Below are 25032 nucleotides of genomic sequence, written 5' to 3'. Positions count from 1 at the left end.
TTTAACTGGAGATGCCGGGGATTGAACCTGGGACTTTCTGAATGTCAAGCAGAGGCTCTACCACTGAGCAACAGCCTCTCCCAGGTGGTATTAGAGTACCTCTGGACCCCACAGTCTTTCCCCCCACACCCATGTGTGAGAGCGTATCTACTGGTAAATGGAGCGCACGCTTTAGGTATTTGGCGAAGCAGACCAGAGTCTTACGAAAGTTTGCACAAGACTCCATCTTTTAGTCTTTAAGGTGTCACTAGGCTTGTTGCCGGTTGTGTCGCAACACAGATTAACAAAGTTAAGCCTCAAGAGCCTGGTGGTCGTGTATGAATTAGCCGCTGCAGGCCCGCACTACCTGTCTGCCAAACGCAGCTTTGGCAATCCTCTGTTAACGGATTAAATGAGCTGTGACTGACCAAACCATCTACCCTTGAAAATGCTGCAGGTCTTTGAAGCTGCTGCCAGACTCAGGATTTTGTTCAGGAATTCTCCTGATTCTGCTGCCAGCCTGGGAAGGCAAATGGAGGGCAGGGAGCTGGTGGAGTCCCAAGCATCTAGCAGGCTGGAAATGAGGCTAATAGGAAGATTTCGCCTTGGTGGGTAACAAGCTGGGCAGATTTCATTTTGGTGGGGTTTATTTCTACAATCAGAGGTAGCTCTTGGGGGTGGGTCATCCTAAGTGTTACACCCTTTGACCCCCCCCCCCCAGTTAGGAATTATAGTTTGTCGTAAACACAGGGGCCACAAGATTCAGCCAGAGTATGTGAGTCACCTAACCCAGTATCTTGTCTCCAATGAAAGCAGCATTGAAAGGCATAAGGCATGAAGGCGAAGCCCTTCCACTCTTCTGGCAGACTTACCGGGGGTTCCGGATTATACTGAGCAGCCGCTTCACTGTTAAATAAGCAAAGAGAGAAGAAAGGAAAAAAAGTTATTAGAAAGATGCTCCACCCAAGCAACTCACCTTCTCTCTTCCTCTAATTGTAAGAACATCAGAAGAACCCTGCTGGATCACACCAGCGGTCCTTCTAGTCCAGCATCCTGCCTCACTCAGTGGCCAACCAGTTCCTCTGGAGGTCCAACCACAGGGCATAGAGCAGGGGTGGGGAACGTCAGGCCCAGGGGCCATATAAGGCCCGCGAAGTCATTTGGTCTGGCCCTTCATGGGTCCTGGCAGATCTCTAGCTCAGAAGGATTTAAGACTGGTGATCCGCCCCCTCCCGCAGATAGGAATAGCCTCTATTCAAGGCAGATGTGAGTTTGTTTTGGCAAGAAAAGGAACCTTTTCCCCCCTTGCAGAAGAGTTGTTAGCTATGGAGCTGCTAGGACCGCCCAAGAAACTGTGTTAACCCTTTCCCACCCGGGCCATGGAGAAACGTATTCCCTCTGTACTACAAGAGGGCTGGGGGCGGAAGTGGCGAATGGCCCGCGAATAATGTTACAAATATCCAAATGGCCCTTGGTGGAAAAAAGGTTCCCCACCCCTGGCATAGAGGCTGAGGCCTTCCCTGATGTTGCCTCCTGGCACTGGGGTTCAGGGGTTGACTGCTTCTGAATGTGGAGGTTCCCTTTAGTCACTATGGCTAGCAGCTGCTGATTGACCTCCCCTCCATGAATCTGTCTACGCAGAGCTCTCATGTAGGAAGTTACCAGCCTGCATTTCTGCGCTTGAGATGCTATCCACTTTCGCACGCTCAGAGAAAAGTTAGTAGCACTAATTATGCTCTTCCTACTTAAGATAAATAAATACATTAAAAGAATTTCCACACAAGGAAAAGCACAGCCATATGGACTGACAGGTACGCACGAGCTCACTTGCCTGTTACATGCCATAACATACGAAAGCATCATCGTTGCCTGTGAAATATATGCCCGCAGTCTTGCTTCTGCGCTTCTGAGATGCTATCCCACAAGTCTAAAATCTGATGCTTAAATATATGAAGCTGCCTTCGGCCACTGTTCCAGGTAACCCAGGATTCACCAAACTGCCACGGCCCTTTAAGCCACACACTTTCCCAGTTCCTGAGATCCTTTAACTGGTGAGGCCAGAAACTCTGTGCTTGCCAAGCGGGTGCTCTAGCATTGAGCCGTGGCCGACGACACCCGGCGGCCTGAGAATCTATTTTGTTCTGTTTTAACTGAACTTTTTTTGGGGGGGGGGGAATACAAACAACGTACATAACTGCAACGCGACGGAGACTTGTCGTATATATTTTAAAAAGGAATTAAAAGTTGGGTTCAGTAAAGCTTTCACATTTTATTTTTTGAAAGCACGCGTTTAGCCCTCATCACTGCAGAGAAAAACTGGCGGAAAAATGTAGCGCTGTCTACAAGAAGGCTCCGAATCAGGGCTCAATATGAGCCCTGTCTCACAAGGGTTCCATGCTGTATGTGTTAGTGGCACTTTGGGACATCATTATAAAATGGATAATAGGGAAATTCTAATTGTGATCCAGGCCCACAGAAGAATGCCTTAATTCCAGGGTTTTTTCAGTGGGGGAGAGAGATAATTCGAGTTCTTATTGGGTGTAAACGGCCAGACTTCTGCTGGCGTTGCCGGTGGACGTCGCTTGTCTCGGAGGATTACCTGGGCTCCCCAAACCAGTCCCACAGCACACACAAGCCAGGCAGAGGGTTTCAGTAACGCAGCCCCACCAGCCCATCCCTGCAAGCAGGGCATGGTTGAGCAGTCAAAAGCAAACTCCTCCCGGCAGCACTCTCTGACTGGGCTTGGACAGAATAAAAAATGCAGCCCTGAACAGGCCAAGGCCCATCCCACAAACCACAAGAACTGTGTGCTCCGGGGCTCCAAGCTTCATCGATCAACCCCACCCAAACACAAGGAACAGAACCAATGATGCAAAGCAAGTGCTTTGCATATATTTACTCTGCTTACTTTTTAAGAAGGACAACAGTAGTGACAGAGACCTAAGAGGGAAACTTTGCTCAGGGTTCCCCAACGTGGTGCCCGTGGGCGCCACGGTGCCCACCAGTACTCCCCGATGCCCACCGAGCTTTTCAGAAAGTGGACGGGCCCATTGTAAGGCAGGACTTGTTATTGGCTTCCCTCATTCAAACAAAAGGGTTTTTGACTGGAAGGTGAGGAAAACTGGTAAGCATCTGGGCTTTCCTTGGTATGCGGTTCCATTCTCCCTTCAAGATTTCCTCCTTCCCAGGTAAGTGTGAAGAGGGAAGCATTCCATTTGGCTCCGCCTCCTCAGGCAGCTGTTTTGCATTTGGCCCCACCTCTTGTGGCAGCCATTTTGCAGTGGCGCTCACCGCCTGCTCAAAAAGTTCCAAAGGTGCCCACAGGCTCAAAAGGTTGGTCGTGCCTGATTTAGCGTTTATACAGTGCTGTGTGCTCAAAGCTATCATTTCATTGTAATCCTTACAACTGCCCTGTAAGGTAGGCCAGTATTCTGTTCATTCATCGTACTTTTCTTTCATCGTGGAATTCAAAAGGGTTTCCAGGAAGTCTGATCCTGGGGGTCAACTGGAAATGGCTCCGCATCTTCCACTGTGTCTTTATAACTTGGCCAGGATTCATTTATCCCCACTGGGCAGATGGGCAGGCTAAGAATGAGCTTATGGGAGAGACTAAATTTGAACCAGGGACCTCCCAGAGGAAGGCCTTAGAGGAGGGGGGGGGCTTACAGGAATTAGTGAGTGTTTCAATGCCTTTGCAGTTCTGTTTCTTCCTCTCCGCCCCCTTGCCTAGTTTCTGAGCAGTACTTAATTTACAAATCAAAGAGCCTTAATTTTAAGCTTTTAGCATTTTTTTAAACCTGCCTTTGAATCCATGTGGTCTCGCAAGAAGTTACAAGAGCCACAAACGTATAGAATCATAGAGTTGGAAGGGACCACCAGGGTCATCTAGTCCAACCCCCTGCACAATTCAGGAAATTCACAACTACCTCCCCCCACCCCCCAGTGACCCCTACTCCAGGCCCACAAGATGGCCAAGATGCCCTCCCTCTCATGATCTACCTAAGGTCATAGAATCAGCATTGCTGACAGAAAAACTGCGGTTTTGGACTGCCCATTTTGATGGGGTTCAGTTGGCCATATCCAATTCAGTGTGGAGCCTGGGGGCTATTATTGGTCCCAGCACCGTTATATGAAAGACAGATAATTCAACCTGCTAAAAGTGCCTTTGTCCATCTTTGCCGGACACAGAAGTTGGCCCCCTGCCTTGTTTCTAATGACCTGGCCACAGGTCAGGTCCACAGCAGTGCAACCTCAAGACTAGACTACCGTAAAACACTCAATATAGGGCTACCCTTGAAGACAATTCCAACGCTTCAGGTGGTCCAAAGCTCAGCAGTTGGTTGATTATTGAGGGCCAAGCTTAGTATGCACATTATGCCTGATCTGCAGACTTCGCACTGGCTCCCTGCTGGCTTCCAGGTCCAAGTCTACAAAGTCCTCCCTGGCCTGCCTTTCTCATTACAGATTTCTCCGGCAGCCGAGCCCCGGGGGTTTAGGTGCAGGAGGGGGCTGCTCAGCATGATGGGAAAGAAGCACCTTGCAAAGGCTCAGAGGGCCTCTGGTCTTCCTTATTACTTCACACTTCCAGGGGCTGGCTGCCAGACCTGAAAACAGGTCCTAGGGCTGAGCCCTGGACTGAAATATTACAGGGGGGAAATGTAATACACAAACAGCCACCAGGCTTTCATCTTCAGAGCCCCAATCTCCGGGGTGGGGGAGCACCCCAGTTAAAAGGGTACGCCAGAGAGGGCCTTTTCTACAGGCAGCCCCACGATTGTGGAACAACCTCCCAGGGGAGGTGCACCCCGCCCCCCCTCCCTTTCCATCTTCAGGAGGCAGCTGAAGACGGTTTTATTTAGAGCTGGCTGCAGTCTTAAACTGATTTTAAATTTGGGTTTTGTGGATTTTTAATGCACTTTTTTATGTATCTCATTTTTATTGTAAGCCGCCTAGAGTGCTGTAAAGAAGAAAGGCAGCTAATAATGTTTTAAATAAAATAAACAAAATGCTCGGGCTACTCCAGCAGCTTTGGTGATGCACAGGAACGTGCATCCTTGTCCGCAAGTGCTCCAAGCCCGTCAAAATTTATGCTAGCCGGGCGATGCGCATATCAGCAGCGAGCACTTCTGGCACATCGGCTGCCCAGGAAAAGGCACCGTCCGCCTCTCTTTCATGGTGACCAAAAGCTTCTCTGTCCAACGTCACAGACTAACCTGATAGCGCTGATGACTCCTCCCAGGATCCCGAGGGCTCCGCCGCCGCCGCCACCACCACCACCTCCCCGTCCGCCACCGCCGCTGCCTCCCCCGCTGAGAAATCCTCCAATCATATTGCCGATGTTGATGTTCCCTCCTCCTCCACCTCCACCGCCCCCTCCGCCTCCTCCAAGGAAGTTTTTGACCAGGAACATCTTCCGCAGCTGTTGAGAAGAGGGATCAATGCAGAAGGCCTGGTGGAGAGAAAGGAAACAAGAGCCGGTCACGCGACTGCTTGAAATGAATACGGCCAAAATTAACGCATGCTCTGAACACGTTGCTCTTCAGAAGCTGTCCAGGATTAGGGGTGCCGGAACAGACTGGGAAAGTAACACAGCCCACGGGCAAGTCTAAACACTGATGGAATGCACAAAACTGCCTTATGCTGAATCAGACCCTCGGTCCATCAAGGTCAGAATTGTCTACTCGCATTGGTCTCAGGCAGAGAAGGGTCTTTCTCATCACCAACTGCCAGGTAGTTTGAACTGGAGATGCCAGGGATTGAACCTGGGACCTTCTGCGTGCAAAGTGCAGGCTCTACCTCTGGGCTGGGGATGAACATATGAAACTGCCCTATACTGAATCAGACCATTGGTCCATCAAGGTCAGTATTGTCTACTCAGACTGGTAGCAGCTTTCTATGAGAGCCAGCGTGGTGTAGTGGTTAAGAGTGGTGGTTTGGAGCGGGGGATTCTGATCTGGAGAACTGGGTTTGATTCCCCACTCCTCCACACGAGCGGCGGCGGCTAATCTGGTGAACTGGATTAGTTTCCCCTCTCCTACACATGAAGCCAGCTGGGTGACCTTGGGCAAGTCACAGCTCTTAGAGCTCTCTCCGCCCCACCTACCTTACAGAGTGTCTGTTGTGGGGAGGAGAAGGGAAGGTGATTGTGAGTTTGATTCTTTCTTAAGTGGTAGAGAAAGTCAGCATATTAAAACCAACTCTTCTTCTTCTATGGTCTCAGGCAGAAGTCTTTCCCATCACCTACTATCTTGTCCTTAACCGGAGATGCTGGGGACTGAACCTGGGACCTTCCGTGTGCCAAGCAGATGATTGCCACTGAACCACAGCCCCTCCCCTAATCCGATACAGGAAAATAATTGTCAACTCCTGACATGTCCAGAGACCGTATCTTTGGAAACAGCCTTTCCTGTGCCCACGGATCTTTCTGCCAATGAAGCATTGAGGAATGGAACCCTCCACTTGGACACCCCTTTCCTGGCAGTTTTTACTAAACAAACCTGGCACACACCAGCTACCTAAGCAGCAGAGCCCAGATCTCCAAGGATTATGCCCATATCCTCGAGGTGTCCCAGCAGAAAAGACTCTAAAGAAAGCAGATGAAGGGACGTTTCGGAAGAATTCAGAGCCTGGGAAATTGATTGGGAATCTAAGCTGGAACAGACACAACCATTAAAAAAAAATGTTTTGCAAATGGGATGCCAAGACAGCCACTCTTGGCTCAGAAGGGTCCTAAATGCAGCATTGCTGGACGACTCTGTAGATTCAGCAGTATGGGACTCACATTTGATCAAATTTGGCTGGAATCTTTCTCTGCAGTTCAGGCCCCATCCCTTTCCTGATTTCCACATAAAAACAGAGGGTCCAACCAACCCTGGCATGATTGCCGTGTCTTTTAAAAGTCAATTTTTTTTGTTTTACAACAACAACTAAGTAATCTGGAGTTTGTAATTAGCCCAAGTTGCAAGCTTGTAAATAATTAAAGTATTCTTTCCTACTGACTAATAAAACGAATGCTTTAAAAACATTTCACCTTTTAGCTCCAGTCAAATGTCCAACCAGAGTTACAAGCAAGCACGGTTCAAATCCAGCATATCCCTGCAGAATTGCTACAGGATACCAACCATTCGGCGGATGAGGAATCCACGGATTGTGAGATGTCCAAAACACAGCAGTGCCCAAGTAGATCAGTGGTCAACATTGTGGAATCCACACCAAAGTGCCCAATCAGAAATAGAACAAATTCTACTAAAGAGATACCCCCAACAAAAGGAGGAGATTCACATTTCTCCAGGTTTCGGACTTCCACGTAATCCAAGACTCTCCCAAACAAACAGTTATACCTTGGAATATTTTTTTGCAACCCAAATTCCTAGCTTGGTAGTAGCAGGTTTCTAAGTTAGTGAGTGCCATGGGATTTGTTTGGAGTCGAGCCTGTTAACTTCGAACCCCTGTTCACTACTCAGACTGAAACAATACTGCAGGGAAACTCAATTCACTTGTAACAACGAATCACTCCATCCCAAATTGTGCACAAAGCCTGTTTAACAACACACACACACACACACACTAAGTGGAACAGCTGGAATGAAAAGAGATCAGCTGATTTAACTCTCTAAAAATAAAGTTGTTATTTGCAGTGCCAAAGACAGGCGGCACTGGGGCCGGTCCTGCTATTCTGTTCTTTCTGGATCAAAATGGCTGCGCTAGCAGGATAAACAGAGAGGAAGGAGCCATGACCGATAGGAAAATTCTCTTGCCTGGATTTGTAAATAAGGGAAAAACACGGTAACAGCAAAAGCAGCCCTTCCCGTTCTAACCGCTACTCACTAGAACGGAACCCCCGCATGCTGCCTCCCATGTAGAAGAAGAAGAGTTGGTTTTTATATGCCAACTTTCTCTACCACTCAAGGAAGAATCAAACCAGCTTACCATCACCTTCCCTTCCCCTCCACACAACAGACACCCTGTGCGGTAGGTGGGGCTGAGAGAGTGTGAGTAGCCCAAGGTCACCCACCTGGCTTCGCTTTGTGTGTAGGAGTGGGGAAACAAATCCCGTTCAGCAGAGTAGCCTCCGCTGCCCATGTGGAGTGGGGAATCAAACCTGGTTCTCCAGATCAGAGTCCACCGCTCCAAACCACCGCTCTTCACCACTACACCACGCTGGCTCTCCGATTTGACACGTTAGAATGCAAGGAATGGGGTGGGTGGCAATTTAGAAATCCCACCCCATTCCCTAAAATCTGCCCCTCCAGGAGCCAGTATTCTCTAAGGGCAAATATCCTTCCCCTTTTACTGACTCTCAACCGCATTAAGCTTTTTGCACCTCCCGAAGTATTCTCAGTCCTCAGTGGGCCTTCTGCTGCCCCTTCTAGTTAATTTGCATTGCCCTTTGGAGGTATATTGTTGTTGTTTTTTATCTCCGTCTTTTGGTATGCCAATAAAGGTTAATGAAATGAAATGAATGAAATTAATTTGAAAACCATTTTTTCAGCATATTTGAGGAGTCTCGCAGGCAGAAAGAACCAGAGGATGTTGTTTCGGTTACTGGCTCCAGCCCCCTAATTTACTCTTAGAAGTAGTGATGATCCCACCTCAATCTTCCGCTCTCCCATCATGATAGGCAAAGGGGCTTACATAGGATTCCTGGGAGATCTCTGGAGAGCCAGTGTGGTGCAGTGGTTAAGAGCGTTGGACTAGTTGTCTGGAAGACCCAGGTTCAAATCGCCGCTCATGCCATGGTAGCTCGCTGGGTGACCCTGGGCCAGTCACACACTCTCAGCCTTACCTACCTACCAGGGTTGTTGTGAGGATAAAATGGAGGAGAGGAAAATAACGGAAGCTGCTTTGGGTTCCCAATAAGGGAGGAAAGGCGAAGTATAAATGAATTAAATAAAGAAATATCCCGATCCAGACACGCAAAACTTCCACAAGGCTGCTGTGTCATGTGCTTCTAGACCATTGCTCACACCCAATCTAACCACTAGCCTATTTCCAGCTCTGGAAAATTTAATCCCTTCCTAATTCCTTCTCTTTTGTAATGTGCTGATTTTTGCCCCCAAATCGTATCTCATAAGAACATAAGAAAAGTCCTGCTGGATCAGACCGAGGCCCATCAAGTCCAGCAGTCTGTTCACCCACTGCCCAACCAGGTGCTTCTAGGAAGCCCCCAAACAAGACAACCACAGCAGCACCATCCTGCCTGTGCTCCACTGCACCTAAGATAACAGGCAAGCTCCTCTGATCCTGGAGAGAACAGGCATGCATCGTGACTAGTATCCATTTTTACTAGTATTTCCCTTCTTTACCCCTAACCGCTACGTGGAACTCGCACTGGGCAACTGGGACATCCCGTTTCTCAACCTCCAGATTCTCAAAGAAACATTGGGGGTGGGTCATACCGGAAAACAGCTAAAACTCCAACTAGATGACAGGATGACATATGAAACACTTGAGAGAGGGACGAACTGGTCTTTATGATGAAATAACTGCTTTTCCAATGAAGCCAGCTGGTTTGTCATCACTGCAGAGCCAAACCGGATTAACTGCAGCTGGTTGTTCCCAAGTAAGGTTGCCAACATCCAGGTGGGGCCTGGAGATCTCCCGGAATTACAGCTAATCTTGTGAGGCTCCACGGTCACGTCCGCACTCTCCACCTCCACATGCGCCTGTTCCAGAGGATCTTCCTCAGATTGGGAGGGAGACGAGGATGAAGATCCTGTTTCCTCCATGGCTGGTAGGTCCCCCATGCTGGGAGACCTCTTCGCATCTGTCCTCCTCCGCCTCAGCTTCCCGACTGCAATCATGTTCAAATCATTGAAATAGAACTTTTGGTATCCACCAAAGCTTGGAGTGGCCTTCCTCACAAATGGAGAGTTGCTACCAAGGGTGGGGCTATATAGTCTTGGATACCAACTAAACTGATTCATCCCACCCTAAGTCACATTCCATCAGGGGGGGCATTCTCTTCAAAGATGCCCCTGCTGGCCACTTGTGTAACCCAGTCGGACTCCCTGAGCCAGTCTGGAAGGGCCAGCATCTCAGGCGTCACCCCCTCCAGGGCAAGTGTGCAGCAGGCCTAGCTTTGGTCCCGGTCCTGGTGGCGTCCAACCTCCCGGGGGTACCCGGGGTCTTACCAGCGCGCCAACATTCCTTGTTTTTGGGGGGCCCTTCACGGGGCTCTGAGGTCATGATGTTCTCCAGTAACCGGGCGGCCTCGTTGAGATCAGCAGGCTCGTTGCAGGCAACCCAGTCTCAAACTCTTGGGAGGGCTATCTGCAGTAACTGCTCGAGAACCACCAGATCAGCCTTCTTCTTTTCCCTATCAATACTTGGATTTAACCACCGGTAGGCCACGTCCCTCAGGGCTGTCAGGAAGGCTCGGGGCCTATCCGCCTTCTTCCAGGCCAAGGACCAGAATTTTTGCCTGTAGGTCTCTGGAGAAATTTGGAAGCGATCTGGTATCGCCCCCTTGAGGCGATCATAGTCTGCCTCATCCTCCTTAGGTAGGGCTTTTAAGGCGGCCTGAGCCCTGCCAGTCAAATAAGGTCCCATAATAAAAGTACATCAATCTCGAGGCCACCCCGCGGCTACCACCGTCCGTTCAAAGGCCTCCATAAACTTTTCAATCTCATCTTCTGGACCTAGCTTGGTAAGTGGCACTATGGGCAGACGGCTGGCTCCTCCCACAGGGCCTCCGTGCCCCAGTCGCCCGCCTGCTTGTAAGGCTCGCCCTCCTTCCAAGGCCCTTACCAGTGATGTCACTGCTGGGCCACATTGCTCCTGGTGTTCGGCCAGCCGTTGCCCAAACTGGGTAAGATCCATAGTTGTGTCGAGAGGGGAGGTTCCATTGGTATGGCCTCTGCAAGGATGGGTAAAGTCTCCGTGCCAGCCTTACCAGCCGTCAGGACTGGAGGGTGTAGGAGAGGTCAGCTGCTCTTCCAACCTGGTGGGAGCGGCAGGTGGGGAGGGGGCTTCCTCATGGCCAGACATGTGCCCGCATTCTCCACCACTCTGTGAGGCTCCGCCCCCTCTGCTGTTGCATCCGCGCCATCCGCCTCCACATGCGCCTGTTCCAAAGGAGCTTCCTCACCCTCAGATTTGGAGAAGAGGATGAAGGTCCTGTTTCCTCCTTGGCTGGGAGGCCCCCCGTGGTGGGAGACCGCTTCACATCTCTCCTCCTCGGCCTCAGCTTCCCGACTGCCTTTTTAACCCCAGTGCCTCCGCCCATTCCCTCCTCCCTTGTGGCCTCCAGATGACAGAGATCAGTTCCTCAGGAGGAAATGGATGGTTTGGAGGGTGGACTCGATGGCGTTATACCCCACTGAGGTCCCTCCCCTCCCCAAGCTCCACCCACAAATTTCCAGGAATTTCCTAACCAGGAGTTGGCAACCCTACTTCCAAGGAACTCTGGGAACGGTAGTTTTCTAGCTGCAAGATGTAGGTGAGGGATCTGTGAGTGGTCCGTTAGCTGCCAAGCTCCATAGCCTTTTAAACATTGCAGTTTAATTGATATTTTAAAGTCTTTGGAATTTAAACAAAAGTGGTTACATTCAGGGAGACCCACTTCAGAGTAGGGATGTGAACCAACTGGGCAGCTGGGGACTTCGGAGGAGGCAGCCCAGCCCCTCAGGAGAACTCCGCGTCTCAGTGGAGCAGCCCGTTTAGCTTTCTGCAGGCCCTTTTAGCACAAGCGCCTTCCCCCTTGAGATCGGATGGGGACCCAGAAGCATCCCCCCAAAATGCAGGCTAGCAGCAATCCCCCCTCCCCAATCTACAGATGCCAGCAACAGGGCGCTCCTCAACTTCCAGTCCAAAGAGGAGCTAAAGGCAGGCGCGCTCATCCCTGCCAAGAAGAAACACATGCAGAGAGCCAGCGTGGTGTAATGGTTGGAGTGTTGGACTAGGATCTGGGAGGCCAAGGTTCAAATCCCTGCTCTGTCATGGAAGCTCGCTGGGTGACTTTGGGCCAGCCGCCCACTCTCAACCTGACCTACCTTACAGGGTTGTTGTGAAATTAAAACGGAGGGGAGGAGCACGACGTTTAAGCCACTTTGGGGAGAAAAATAGGGCATAAGTGAAGTAAGTAACTAAATACTAAATCCAATGCAGCAGATAGATCCCTTATTTACTGGATTACGTCCCGTATTTCTCCCCCCACCAGCCCATGGCCCCAGCCAAACCCTTAAAAAGTCAGAAAGACTAGGGGAGCCCCCAGGGGTAGAAGCTTCACCGCGCAATAGTTAAGACCCCCGCCCCAATAATCATAAAATAATCCAAGAAAATGGGAAAGAGAAGTGTCTCCTATATAGGGCGGATGATTAAATCCAGATATGGAAATGAAGACTAAGTGGAACCCATATATTAATTGGGTGAAAAGAGGAGAAGCCAACGAAGAGACTTTAGTAAAACTAAAAAGGCTATGCTCATGGCTGAAAATATGAAAATATGATATTATGGATTGGTCCGTGGGGGGAGGGAAAGGGGGAAACTTGTATTGGAAGAAGGAAAGTGTAAATTGTAATTATAAAGGTATGGAGATGCAAAATGACTTCCAATGCAATAAAAATATATATATATTTTTTAAAAAAAGATTAAATCCAGATAAAATAAATCCAGAAATTTGAGCGAAGAGAGACCCCGACCGGGCAGAGGCCTGGAAAAGTGGGAAAGGAAGCAAATGATTCCAGGAAGTGGAGGCGGGAGAAGGGGACCCCAAGGGAGAAAGTAGGAGATCCCAAAGGATCTAGTTGGGCTGGAAAGTTGGGGGAAATGTGCATAAAGGAAATGGAAATCTTTTACGGGGGGTGGGGGGGAGACCGCCTGAGAAAACGGCTGGAAATGACGCGCTGGGGGAGGTGGGAGTGTGGATTTCCAAAAGGCAAATAATGGGGGGGGGGGGAGATCCAGCGGCCAGAAGAAAGGATCCTAGAGGCCTAAAGCGACTGGAAACGGATCCCCCATTTAAAGCAAAGGGGGAAATGATCCCAGTGAGAGCGACGGGGGGGAAGCAATGAAGCAGGCCCAACAGAGGAAGCAGGGCCCCGCAAGAGAAGGGGAGATCTCCTCCTAAACGGGTGGATCTCCAGGGGATCTACTACAAGGAAAGGGATCCACGGCGGGGAGGAGGAACCCGGCTTCCCCGTTCAGCCCTCCTCCCCGCTTACCTACTCGCAGGCGCCGCTTCGCTGTAGATTCCGCAGCAGGCGGATCTCCGGGAGTCTCCCTGCGGGATCGACCACGCCCGATCGAGTCACTGCGGCGGGGCGGCCCGGATGATCCCGCGGGGCCCTAGCGCCGCCGGTCCTCGGCCTCTTTCTCCCAAGGCTGCCTGGACAGCGCAGGCAGGAGTTCAGCCGGTGATGCTTTCAGGCTGAACTTCTGGCTGCCGTTTCCAATTGGTCCTCCGGCGCGGCAGAGGAGAGGTGGCCCATCCCGCCGCCGGAGCTTTTGCAAAATGCATATTGCAAAGAATAAAACAAGCAGCACTGCAACTTTGGTTTTCAGGCTCCCCTTCTTTTCGTCTTCCTTTTTTAATCCCCATCGACTGCTTTTCCTACAAGGCAGGAATTCATAGGAGAGGTGGAACCTCCAGGTGCAGGAGCAGTCTAACCCCTGACTACGAAGCACCAGGCACTAGCCACAGGAGCGTCGGCCTGCATGCCAGTTCCAGCTAGCCACTGCTGGGGAAAGAAAGCCCAATTCCCTCAGGGCTCTGCTTACATCCGTGTAAAGAGCAGAACGTTCAGGCTGGTAGCCCTCCACCAGCACCTGCGAGCCAGGAGGGCTGAGTAGAACCTCCATGTCCAGAGACAGTCTACCACTGAATGCTAGTTGCCAGAGAAAGCCAGCGAGGGGAGGCGGGGGAAATAGTTGCTGGCTTCATGCCCGGCATGCGCGCTTCCCCGGGGGTGGGGTGGGGTGGGGGGCATGCGGCTGGCCCCTCTTGGGAACAGGTGGCCGGGAGCCTCTGGACCCGATCCAGCGGGGCTCTTTCCCCAAACACAGCAAGAACCGATGTCTCTCATTGCCAACCACGATGGGCTTCCTGCGCCGCCTTGCTTGTCCCCCTCCAAGTTCTCAAAACTCTGCACGGGGCCCGGGGCTGCAGCGGTTTATTCGCCCGTCTGGGTGTGGGATGGGTAAGGTTTTAATTAATTTAATTCTAGCATATTAGAAAAATGTTATTTTTCTATTATATTTGTAAGCTGCGGTTATTTATATAAGTCAGTAAAAAATAGTCCTGTCTAACTTAAACTGAACAAAGCAGGTGATCTTTCGTATCTGGAACAGGATATCACCAAATAACAGATAAGCTCATATGCATGTGACCACAAAGATGAGATCAGAGTTAGGGTGGATTTAAGAGAAAGAGATATTCAAATCCTCTTAAAACAAAGAACTCTGGAAAAGTATAAATATGAGGACTAGGCGGAGTCTGTTAGGAGACTTTCACTTTTAAACCCTAAAAGGGCTGAAATTCTCTCCTCTTTGCCTGGCAAAATAAAAAAAGCTTTTTTCTCCCCTTGCTTCTTAAACCTGGCATCGTCTCTACTTTGTGATAATAAATCTGGTCACAAAGGAAAGTGTATTTACATCCAACATGGGTGCTAGATTTTTATGCCGCTCATTCCTGACAAGCCAGGCTCTAAAAGCAAAGCCTCACTCGGCGCTGCAACTCGCTCGTTCCTCTCCGTGCAAAGGCTGTGCTCGTCCGTGCGGAAGCGAGGCCGTTGTGCGCGGCGCTAATTGAAGTTGCCAACCTCCAGGTGGCGCCTGGAGATCTCCCGGGCTTACGGGTCATCTCCAGACGACAGGAATCAGTTCCCCTGGAGCAACTGGATGCTTTGGAGGGGTGGGCTCTATGGCGTGGCACCCCGCTGCAACCCCTCCTCTCCCCGCCCCAAACTCGCCCCTCGATCCACCCCCAAAGCGCCAAGAATTTCCCAACCCGCGGTGCTCTGAGCGTGTGCAGAATGCCACGCCCTGGCTGGTTGAGTCGTCTCAAGGCAGAGCTTCCAACCCAACCTTTTCCGGATTAAAGTGCATTTATGCTTCCCCAAAAGGGGTAAGATGCTGAGTTCCTTCCACTCAACTTGAGTCCTTACCTGGAGTGGAAGGAACTCAGCATCTTACCCCTTTTGGGGAAGCATAAATGCACTTTAATCCGGAAAAGGTCATTCGTTGAAACCAGATATTATGGATGGTGATATATAACTGCATGCATTGTATTCTTGAAGAACTGAGGAAGAATTGGGCTTCGTGCTCCGAAACGATCGTATTTTCTCCTTCAATGCTCATCTTGCCGCTGTATGAGAAAAAGCATCCTAAAAGAATATTTCTAGTGAACTTTGCTTCAATACTTACCCGAGAGAGGAATTTGTTGAGACTTACCTGTTTGGATATTTCACAATAATGTAAAAATATACATCTCTTTATTGTAGTATCTATATGTGTTGAGGGTGGCATCATTGCCACATACTGTGAAAAATATAGCTACAATATATTTGGCATTGTTAACAGCTATATTCCTGTACTGATTGCCTCCAGGGCGACTGATCTCCGCGCACCTTGTAATTCCGGGAGGTTGGCAACCCCCGCCGCCCGGTGGATGCATTGATTATCCGAGAGGTCTCCCTCCCTCCTTCCCTCCCTCCTTCCTTCGCTTTTCTTTTCTTTTTTAATAACTTTTTGTTGGTTTTATATCTTTTCCATTAGACAAGCAACAATTTAAAAATATATACCATTTAAATGTCTAGGTATGTTGCTAATATTCTAAGTACATAATAATAGAAAAAGAAAAAGAAAAGAAAGAAATTTTGACTTCCCCTTCACCTCCGTCTGCCTCTTAATAGAATGGTTAAATTCCGTCATGATGGGTTCTGATCCTAATTCTTTCCAATGAAACCACAACATTTTCATTCCTAAGCTATATAATCTATTCAGTATTAATTATTAACATTATTATCATCATCACATGGATCAGATTAATAAGTATTCTTCCATTTTTCCCAGTCTTAACTCATGTTTACAGTAATTCATCCAAACCTCCCATTCCCCCATAAATTGCTCGCTGTCCTTTTGATTTAAAGTAGCTGTAAGTTTCGCCATTTCCACCAGTTCAAACATTTTTATAATCCAGTCTTTTTTTTCCAGGAATATCTGCCCCTTTCCATTTAGCTGCATGCAGCAGTCTTGCAGCTATTGTAGCATAGATCAAGAATGTCCTTTGTTTTTGTTTTTCTTTTTATGTATATGTATTTTGTTTTTTTTGTTTTTTTTGTTTTTGTGTGTGTTTATTATGAAAATAAAAAAATTTATAAAAAAAAGAAAAGAATGTGCTTTGTATTATCACATCATCTGGGATCATGCTGAGTAGCATCAGTTCCGGTGTTTGGGGTAAATTTCTTTGAAGAATTATTCTTATTTCATTGTAAATCATATCCCAAAAGTCTTTAGCTTGATCACAAGTCCAACGCCTTCCTTCGCTTTTCGTTCCTCCCCAGGGAAGCCTCTTTACACCCGGTCCCCGGCACCGAACGGGAGGGGGCGGGGCCTCGCTTCGTCGCGCCCGAAGCTGTCACTTTCCCCCCGGCCCCTCCTCTCCGGCCGCCTGGCCACGTGACTCCCGGTCCCGGAAGAGGATGGCGGCGGGATGGCGGCGGGCGGGCTGCGCGGGGACGCGGCTCTCGTTCCGGCTCGGGCTGCTGGCTTGGGCGGCCGTGCTGGGGGCGGACGTGGCCGGCGGGGCGGGCTCGGAGCCCGGCCGCTGGCATCTGGAGATCAGCGTGAGTTCGGGGGCGGAGGGGGCGGGGCGCTACAGGGGGCGGGGCCTGGAGGGGAGGGGCCTCCCCAGTCCTTTGGTGCCCCCCCTCCTCTCCCAGTGAGGGTCTCCCGCCTGTCTCCCACCTCCCTGGATCAGCAGGAGATTTAAAAAAAGTTTTTTTATGGGGAGGGGTTTACAAAAAGGGGTGGAGCAATATTATTATGAATGACAGAGGTGGTTGTTTTTAATTGTAACAGTGGCCCCAAAGATCTCCCGGTAATAATTGGCATCCAGACTGCTAGGGAAGCTGGGGGAAAGGCATGTCTACCTAGATCGCTGGTTCCCAACAGGAGTCCGCGAGAACTGAATTAAGGGCCACGAAACAAAGTTATAAACCCATCATAAATTAATATTTTCAATTAAAAGTTCTCTATTATAAAATATATATTCAAATCTTATTCTAATTTTAATGTTTCACTAACAGTTGTGATTAAAGTTTGTTTTCAGATTCTCGGAATTTTTATTTTGAACCTTGGGGTCCCGGCGCCGAACAAAAAAGTCCTAGTGGTCCCTGGTCAAAAAAAGGTTGGGAACCACTGACCTAGATACAGGCTTGCTCTCTGTGTGCTTTAAGTAAGTGGGTTAAGAGACATGGAGTGTCAGAGTGAACTATAAACAATGATTGGAGAAACTGGAGGAAACTGCAACTGTACTGAGTCGCCTTTCTGTCTGTAATACAATCAGGTATGTTCAGAATGCTGATGTACTGTCATAACTTGAATTTGGATAAATATCCTTTCCTCAGTACAATCGTAGAAAAAGATTTTGAAGGGTAAGGATGTGGCTCTGGCCACCAAGACTAGATTAATTCATGCCATCGTATTCCCTATTACTATGTATGGGTGTGAAAGCTGGACAGTGAAGAAAGCTGATAGGAAGAAAATAGATTCCTTTGAAATGTGGTGTTGGAGGAGAGGGTTACGGATACCGTGGACTGCCAAAAAACACAAATCAATGGGTTATAGATCAAATCAAGCCTGAACTGACCCTAGAAGCTAAAATGACTAAACTGAGGCTATCGTATTTTGGTCACGTCATGAGACGACAAGAGTCACTGGAAAAGACAGTCATGCTAGGAAAAGTTGAGGGCAGCAGGAAAAGAGGAAGACCCAACATAAGGTGGATTGACTCAATAAAGGAAGCCACAGCCTTCAATTTGCAAGATCTGAGCAAGGCTGTCAAAGATAGGACATTTTGGAGGACTTCCATTCATAGGGTCGCCATTAGTCGGAAGCGACTTGACGGCACTTAACACACACACACATACACACAGTACAATCGGGACTTGGAGATTTCTGCCCATTAGGGCCTCTGGGTCGCAGCTGCCAGAATAAACTGTTTTCTTGAAATAACGGTTCAGGTCTCTATTTCCCCCACGAACCCCTGTTTACTGCAACGTTATTGACACCAGTGGCAAAGTTATTTAATGAGAACCAGCACAGTGTAGCTGTCCCAGTGTCAGACTAGTATCTGGAGATCCGGGTTTGAATCCCCCCTCTGCCATGGAAGGGGGGGCTTCGGGCCATGCTGTCAGCCTAACCTACCTCTCAGGGTTGTTGTGAGGATAAAATAAAGGATTGGCGAATGATGTGAGCCACTTTAGGGCTCCGTTGGGGAGAAAGGTTGGGTAAATTAGTAAAATACAAATTATTCTCGTTCTTGGTATTCGAAGTCTTTGCAGACAGTTGATGCTCTATTACACAGTAGCATGACCAAGAAATGGGATTGTGGGTGGGGCTATGTAGATAGGTGTGGCTTTCGACAGTCTGGAGCAAAGACTAGGAAAATCAATGTGGGGGTGGGGGTAGCAGATCTAAGGCTGTTGGCCTGGCGCTTGTGCTGAATCGATGCATGGAGGGCAAACTCTGCACATTGACTGAGCACAGGCGGTTGGCCAGGGGTTGTGGTTTCCACACAAATTCGCATTGATCATCCTAGTGTTTGCTCTTTGGTGTGCCTCAGCTGTAAAAAAAACAAACCCACACCTCCTCCTTTTGGCATAGTTTACCTCTTTGTCAGCCTAGCCCCCACCCTCATGTCTAAATCAAGCATATGCATCAGGCCAACAAGCATGATTCTCTCTGCCTTCCCTCCCCACACATCAGTTCTCTCTGCACTTTGGTCATCTCTACAGGGTCCACCTTAACTTTGTTCCCCGGTGGGAGTGGAGGTCTGTGAATGCACCCTTTTGCTCGTATGGAGAGTGGGAGCATGTTCACCCTACCCTGATGTGGCAAAACTGTGCTCAAGAGAGATTCTGGCGGTTCAGCAGATGGACGCTTTCCTCCAGCTCTGATACCAAGCATCTCTGCCCGCTCTGACAGATACCTGGGATGGGGGTGGGGGTAACTGCGCAAGATTCCTAGAAACATAAAAGGAATCCTCAGTTGTGCCCCTTGAGAGGAGCATGGGGGCACCATGAGAGTGAAGCATCATTCTCAGGGGTGCTTCTGCAGTGAATGCCATGCCTTTAAGCTACTGTAGACATTGGTGGGGCAGGGGTATTCCTTTTACAGGCCTTCCCCCAGGACAATTGCAGTGTGTGCCCATATGCATGGAAATGCTGCCTCTCCACACCCTGCCAGTCTTTTTGTTTTTTACAGAAAAGTTTATTATCATGATATGCCTTTTATAACTTAAACATAGCCATTTACATTATAGAGTTTTTACAAGAAATGATTGCCAAATACTGAGCTGTTTTTACACATCATGACCTCTCCTGGAGAGCCAGCGTGGTGTAGTGGTTAAGAGCGGTGGTTTGGAGCAGTGGGCTCAGATCTGGAGAACCGGGTTTGATCCGGACTCTGATCTGGAGATCCGAGTTTGATTCCCCACTCCTCCACATGAGCGGCAGAGACTAACCTGGTGGGTTGGTTTCCCCTCTCCTACACATGAAGCCAGCTGGGTGACCCTGAGCTAGTCACACTCTCTCAGCCCCACCTACCTCACAGGGGGTCTGTTGTGGGGAGGGGAAGGCCAGTTTGATTCTTCATTAAGTGGTAGAGAAAGTCGGCATATAAAAACCAACTCTTCTTCTGCTTTAGATTTGTCAGTTTGATTGGGAGAAAGGTTTCCTTTCATTTCACCCTGCCAGTCTTAATGGTGAGTCTTAATGGCCTTGGCTCAGTGGCAAAGCATCTGCTTGGCATGCAGAAGGCCCCAGGTTCAATCCCCAGCACCTCCAGTTAATAGGACCAGGTGGTAGGTGATGTGAAAGACCTCTGCCTGAGACCATGGAGAGCCGCTGCCAGTCTGAGTAGACAATACTGACTTCAATGGACCAAGGATCTGATCCAGTAGAAGGTGGCTTCATGTATTCCTGTAGATGTTAGGCTGGTGGCTGGTGGTACTATCAGAGAAACCTAGATCTTCATTTCCTGATGAAACAATTGCATTAATTCTCATAAGAGCTTCGATAATGCTTTATATACACTGCCTCAGTTGACCCCCTGCACCAACTCTGTTAGGTAGTTTGGTCCTGTCAACCCTGAGACAGGAAAGGTGAGAGAGGTGGGGAGGGCTGTAGCCCTGTGCTGGAGGAAATAATTTGCATGCAGGTGGCTGGGCTTGGAAGCAGTTTCTGCCTTACCGGAGGAATTTACTGGAGCAAAGTTCTCTTAACTGCTATGCAAATCTGGTCTTTGGAGAAAGGTGGAGAGTGTTCTAGAGAGATCTGAGACATGAGGAAGTCAGAGTTTTGCTGCTTGGGAGTATTTTGTAGAAGACTGGGGACAATGAGCGGAAGTGGGCGGAAGGAGGGAGAGATGGGCATCTATAGATACCAAAAAAAAATTCCCTATAAAGAAACCCTGCCGTTCTTTCATAGGATATCTTGTTCCCAAAGAGCAGTGGGGTAATTGCTGTTTGGATTGGCTTCGGGGTGGGAATGGAGATTTTTGCATTCGATACAGGCACCCCCTCTCTGTCTTTGCAAATGCCCCAGATCCTTGGAGGAAAGGGCTGTGAAAACATCAGCCTCACGCGGGGGAGGGGGGTAGCAGCAGCAGGAAATAGGAACCCTAGGTGACTGACTTGCCCTTGCTAGCTCAAACCACACAGTCTGATACCATCTCTGGACTCGAGAAGGCTAACCTACTTCTGCACAGACACGTGCTGTGCCAGAGGTGAGGACTTCACACCCTCTTCCTTGCTCCAGGCTAGTCAATACCTGTCTCCCACCTTTTTACCTTCTGCTACAGGTGCAGTTGGGAAAAGTAGAAATGAGTGCCTTCGGGTAGACAGGTGGCTAGCCCCTGTGACTGAACCAAGGGGTGGGGCAATTCTTTTCCCCAATCGTCTTATCCTTTTCTGCTAGTTTCTCTCTACATGAGAATGCGAGTAAGATGCTATCATGGTGGCATCTTTTCTCTGGCTAGACTAGAAAAATGTACAAATCAGCAACAAGTAACTGTTGGTATTATGGAGAATTAAACACCGACCATATCTTCACATGGTAGAACTGTGCGAGGGGACAAAATTATTGGTGTATGATTAAAATTATGTTGTCAAGGGGTATTCAGCGCACTGTAGAGTTCTTTCCAGAATTGCTAGATTTGAGTCCAGTAGCACTTTAGAGATCAACAAGATTTTTGGAGTGTGAGCTTTCCAAGCTCTCTTCATCAGATGCCGAAATTGTTTTTGTTAAATCTAATTGACTCTTGTCCTAAGAAATTTTTGACTCCTGTTCTTTATATTATCACTGCTGCAAGAACAGAACTAGTGGTCTGGAAATAAAATTCCGACCTGAAGAGAATTTATGGAGAAAGTTAAGTCTTTTTATTTACATGTTAAGTTATCAGAATTATTTAGAAAATAGAGATAGATCTTGGATGGATTCAAAATGAAAGAGTATTATCAATCAGACAGAACAGTTGTTATAAGATATCTATGAATTTGTATGCGGGGGGGTGTTTCCGGGTTATGGGCAATTGAGCATGTGGGAGGGGCAGCTTTCTGCCTTCACGTGGTTTTGGGCACAGGCAAAAAGGCAGAGGCCTTGGCTACTTCCTGTTCTACTCTGGGTAAGATCCTCATCTTCTCCCCACTTGCCGACTTAGGGCCAACAATGTGGTTATTAGTCTGGCTTCACTGTGATGTTTCACACCACTAGCATGCCAAATCAGTGATCCGTCTTCTGTCAGACCTCCCAAACCCATTATGTTCGGGGAGGTGGGGAGCCTTCTGTTTGGCAACTCTGCACAAATCTGGCATCGGGAGAGCAACGCTAGCCAACCAGAGAAGCACGTTGTGGGACTATAACCTGGCTGTCTGGAGCGGCAGCTGTGGTTGACTTGAAATACAACTTAAATATTTGTAATGAATGAGCAAGGAAGGCGCTTGTGCAGAGAAGGGCACAGAGCCAGGTGATTTGCTGAGCCTCAGGTTTTCCCCCTAGCATAAGCATCTGAGCTGGAGAGGCCACCTTGGTGACAGCGCTGTAGTAGCCCTGGGGGCTAAGGGAGAGGCCACCAAGACCTTTGTCAAGGGGGATCTTGTCCTGCCGGTTCCTAAGCATTTGTCGGTGCTTCTTGGTTTTTTGGAGTTCTCTTTTAGGGCAGAGAGCCAGAGTGCCTTGATCAGGTGCTTCTAGAATTGTATTTATGCCCGTGCAAGATAAGGACTGCTTTGTGGTGTGAAACTCCTTTACAGCTCTCAGAGTAATCTTGCTGCGGGTTACTCATTTACCTCGGCAATTGGTAGGTTGTAATCTTAATTAGGACAGCACATAAACACAACTCTTGCTGGCCGACAGGTAGGCCTTTTTGGTTAGAGCAGGACATAACCAGAGGGCAATGGGACATCTTTTCATGTGTGGCACCTTGCCTTTTCCCTGGTCTACTCAGAGAGGAGAAGGAAGAGCTGCAGCCTACCGTGCAAGAGCCAGGTTCACTTTGATGGATAGGGAAGGGCCCGTAGCTGTGGCTCAGTGAAAGAGCCTCTGCTTGGTGTGCAGAAGGTCCCAGAGTTCAATCCCCGGCATCTCCAGTTAAAGGGACTAGGCAGGTAGGTGATGTGAAAGACCTCAGCCTGAGACCTTGGAGAGCCGCTGCTAGTCAGAGTAGACAATACAATACTGACTTCGATGGACCCAGGGTCTGATCCAGTATAAGGCAGCCTCATGTGTTTGAGGAGGGGCTGTGGCTCAGTAATAGGGCATCTGTGTTGCAGGCAGAAGGTCCCAGGTTCAATCCCCTGCATCTCCAGTAACAAGGACTTAGCAAGTAGGTGATGTGAAAGACCTCCTCCACCTGGGACTCTGGAGAGCTGCTGCTGGTCTGAGTAGACAATACTGACTTTGATAGACCAAGGCTCTTGACTCAGCATAAGGTAGCTTCATGGGTGTTCATATGGAAGCAGAGGAATTGGCAGTGGATGGATCGCCAATCGTGTCTGCATGTAAGTGGGATGGTTTGGGATTAGGAGGATTTGTTGAGCGTTCTGTCCTCAGTATCACTCCAGTTCCCCAGTTCTTTGCTAGAGAAAACAGTGGCAGAAAGAACAGCTGGTACCAAAAATAGGGCCCATAAGACTCCATGGCAGAGCAGGAAATTCTGGATTTGGTCCCTGGCCAAAATCAACCTTCTCTTCTTGAGACTTTGGGGAACCGCTTCTAGTCGAGCCCTGAGGTGGGTATCTGACACATGATTCGAACTCGGGGCTTCCTAGTATGAACATACAAAGCACCCTTTTGCTGAGTCAGACCGTCGATCTATCCAGATGATCCTTGTCTAGCAGTAGCTCTCCAGAATCCCAGGCAGAGAAAATCTTTTCCCGAGATCTGCTGTCCGAGATCTTTTTGACCAAAGATGATGGAGACCGAACTGGGGGCTTTATGTATGAAAAGTGGACGTCCCTGCCTCTTTTCAGTGCCTTCATTTGTTTTCTATACAGCACTGGACTGCAGTACCCTTTGGGCAGCGCTGCCTTTCCTCACACGCCCTCCTTCTCAGTAGCTGGGTGGCCTGCGACTTTCCACTGGAAAAAAGTTGTTTGCTTTCCTTCTGAGTCAAAGAGGAATCTTCCATGGTGGCCGGACTCTGGCGCCTTCGGGGAGGGGAGGGCTCGGGCCGGCAGCTGCTGCACACTCTCCACCAATCCTGCCCTGGTTCTTCTCTTTCAGGGCCAAAGCGAGCACTTGTTTGTGTTCCCCAAGACGATGTTTAATGGGACCGGAGTGACGCTCAAATGTAAGTGGCTTCATTAAGCCCCACAAAAGGCAGGCCAGGGTGGCTATAAAGAGACTTTGTTCACTTGACAGACGGCTTTGGAGGAGATGGGTCTCCCAGGGGAGGTTAGGGGGCAGCTGGAAGGTGTTTCTTTTGCAGGCAGCATCAAATGGCTCATTTATTTGTCTCTCCAGGGCCTGGAGGGGGGCTCACAACCGTTGCCTGCGATTGATAGAGGGTCATTCTGCATCCAGAGTGGGTGTAACTGGTGCTGATATTGGGTCAGTCAGCTCGTCCTATAGGGCTGGGAGGGGCCAGAGGACCACCAGTTCCGTGCCCCCAGTTTTTCCAGTTTGCTCCACAGAATAGGTTAGGCAATGGAAACCACATTGTGTGTGGGTAATTAACAAGCAGGTATTTACCCGGCCGGGAGATATGCCCCCTTCTGCAGTAATGTGTGGTTTGGCACACCTCCTGGCTGGGTAAATACCAGGTAAACAAGTTGAATCTCCTGTAATCCCAAAGGCTGCCCACTGCATCTCTGCAAGATTCTTCACTGACTTGTTCTTCTGTAGTCAGTCTCCACAGAGCAGCAGGTGTGATCGAGCTGTTTGCTCACTCCTGACTTGGGACGACTCTCTGCTCTCAAAGGAGAATGCCTGTTGTGTCTCTGCATGCCTCTTCTTTGCGCTTGCCTCTTTCCATTCGGGAGGCACGCTGAGAACAGTGACATTTGGAGATATACAGATGTTGGGGTGATTCTTTCCTCGGTTAAATAAACTTTTTGGGCTGTAAGAGCAGAAGTACTTTCCAATTTTAATTTGGAAGAAAAGTGCAGTTTGGCTATTGGGAGTTTAGGAACTGCTGGATTTGATGAAAGCAAGACCTCTGGAGATGTCCAGGGTTCCCAGTTCTGTGGCTTACGGTGCTTTGCTTTGCAGTTCTGAATGAGACCTGTGACTCCAGTGTGACCCTGACCATCACCTGCTACCTGCGCAGCTCCCGGTGTCACGATGAAGTTTACGTAACCGTAAGTGGCTGGCTCATTTTTGGCTTAGCGGGTGA

At 49.1% G+C, this 25032-nt stretch overlaps 1 protein-coding gene and 1 long non-coding RNA gene across 2 annotated transcripts in view; one reads left to right on the top strand and one right to left on the bottom strand.

Moving 5' to 3' along the window:
* Nucleotides 1-13169, bottom strand: part of CAPNS1 (calpain small subunit 1) — a 28069-nt gene extending 14900 nt beyond the window's left edge. Inside the window, exons 1-3 of the mRNA XM_056845858.1 lie at nucleotides 13143-13169; nucleotides 5193-5398; nucleotides 852-885 (exon numbers count right to left, since the gene is read on the bottom strand). Of these exons, the coding sequence (XP_056701836.1) occupies nucleotides 852-885; nucleotides 5193-5389 (231 nt within the window). The 5' untranslated portion in view covers nucleotides 5390-5398; nucleotides 13143-13169. The remainder of the gene's footprint in view (nucleotides 1-851; nucleotides 886-5192; nucleotides 5399-13142) is intronic.
* A 3528-nt stretch (nucleotides 13170-16697) lies between these two features.
* Nucleotides 16698-24994, top strand: LOC130474211 (uncharacterized). The gene is made up of 3 exons (XR_008933225.1): nucleotides 16698-16763; nucleotides 23922-23988; nucleotides 24909-24994. It is a non-coding gene; the product is annotated as an uncharacterized LOC130474211 (long non-coding RNA).
* The last annotated feature ends 38 nt before the right edge of the window (nucleotides 24995-25032 follow it).

This window comes from Euleptes europaea, chromosome 3, assembly GCF_029931775.1.
Source record: "Euleptes europaea isolate rEulEur1 chromosome 3, rEulEur1.hap1, whole genome shotgun sequence".
Taxonomy (NCBI): Eukaryota; Metazoa; Chordata; class Lepidosauria; order Squamata; family Sphaerodactylidae; genus Euleptes; species Euleptes europaea.
This window is presented reverse-complemented; position numbering and strand designations above follow the sequence as displayed.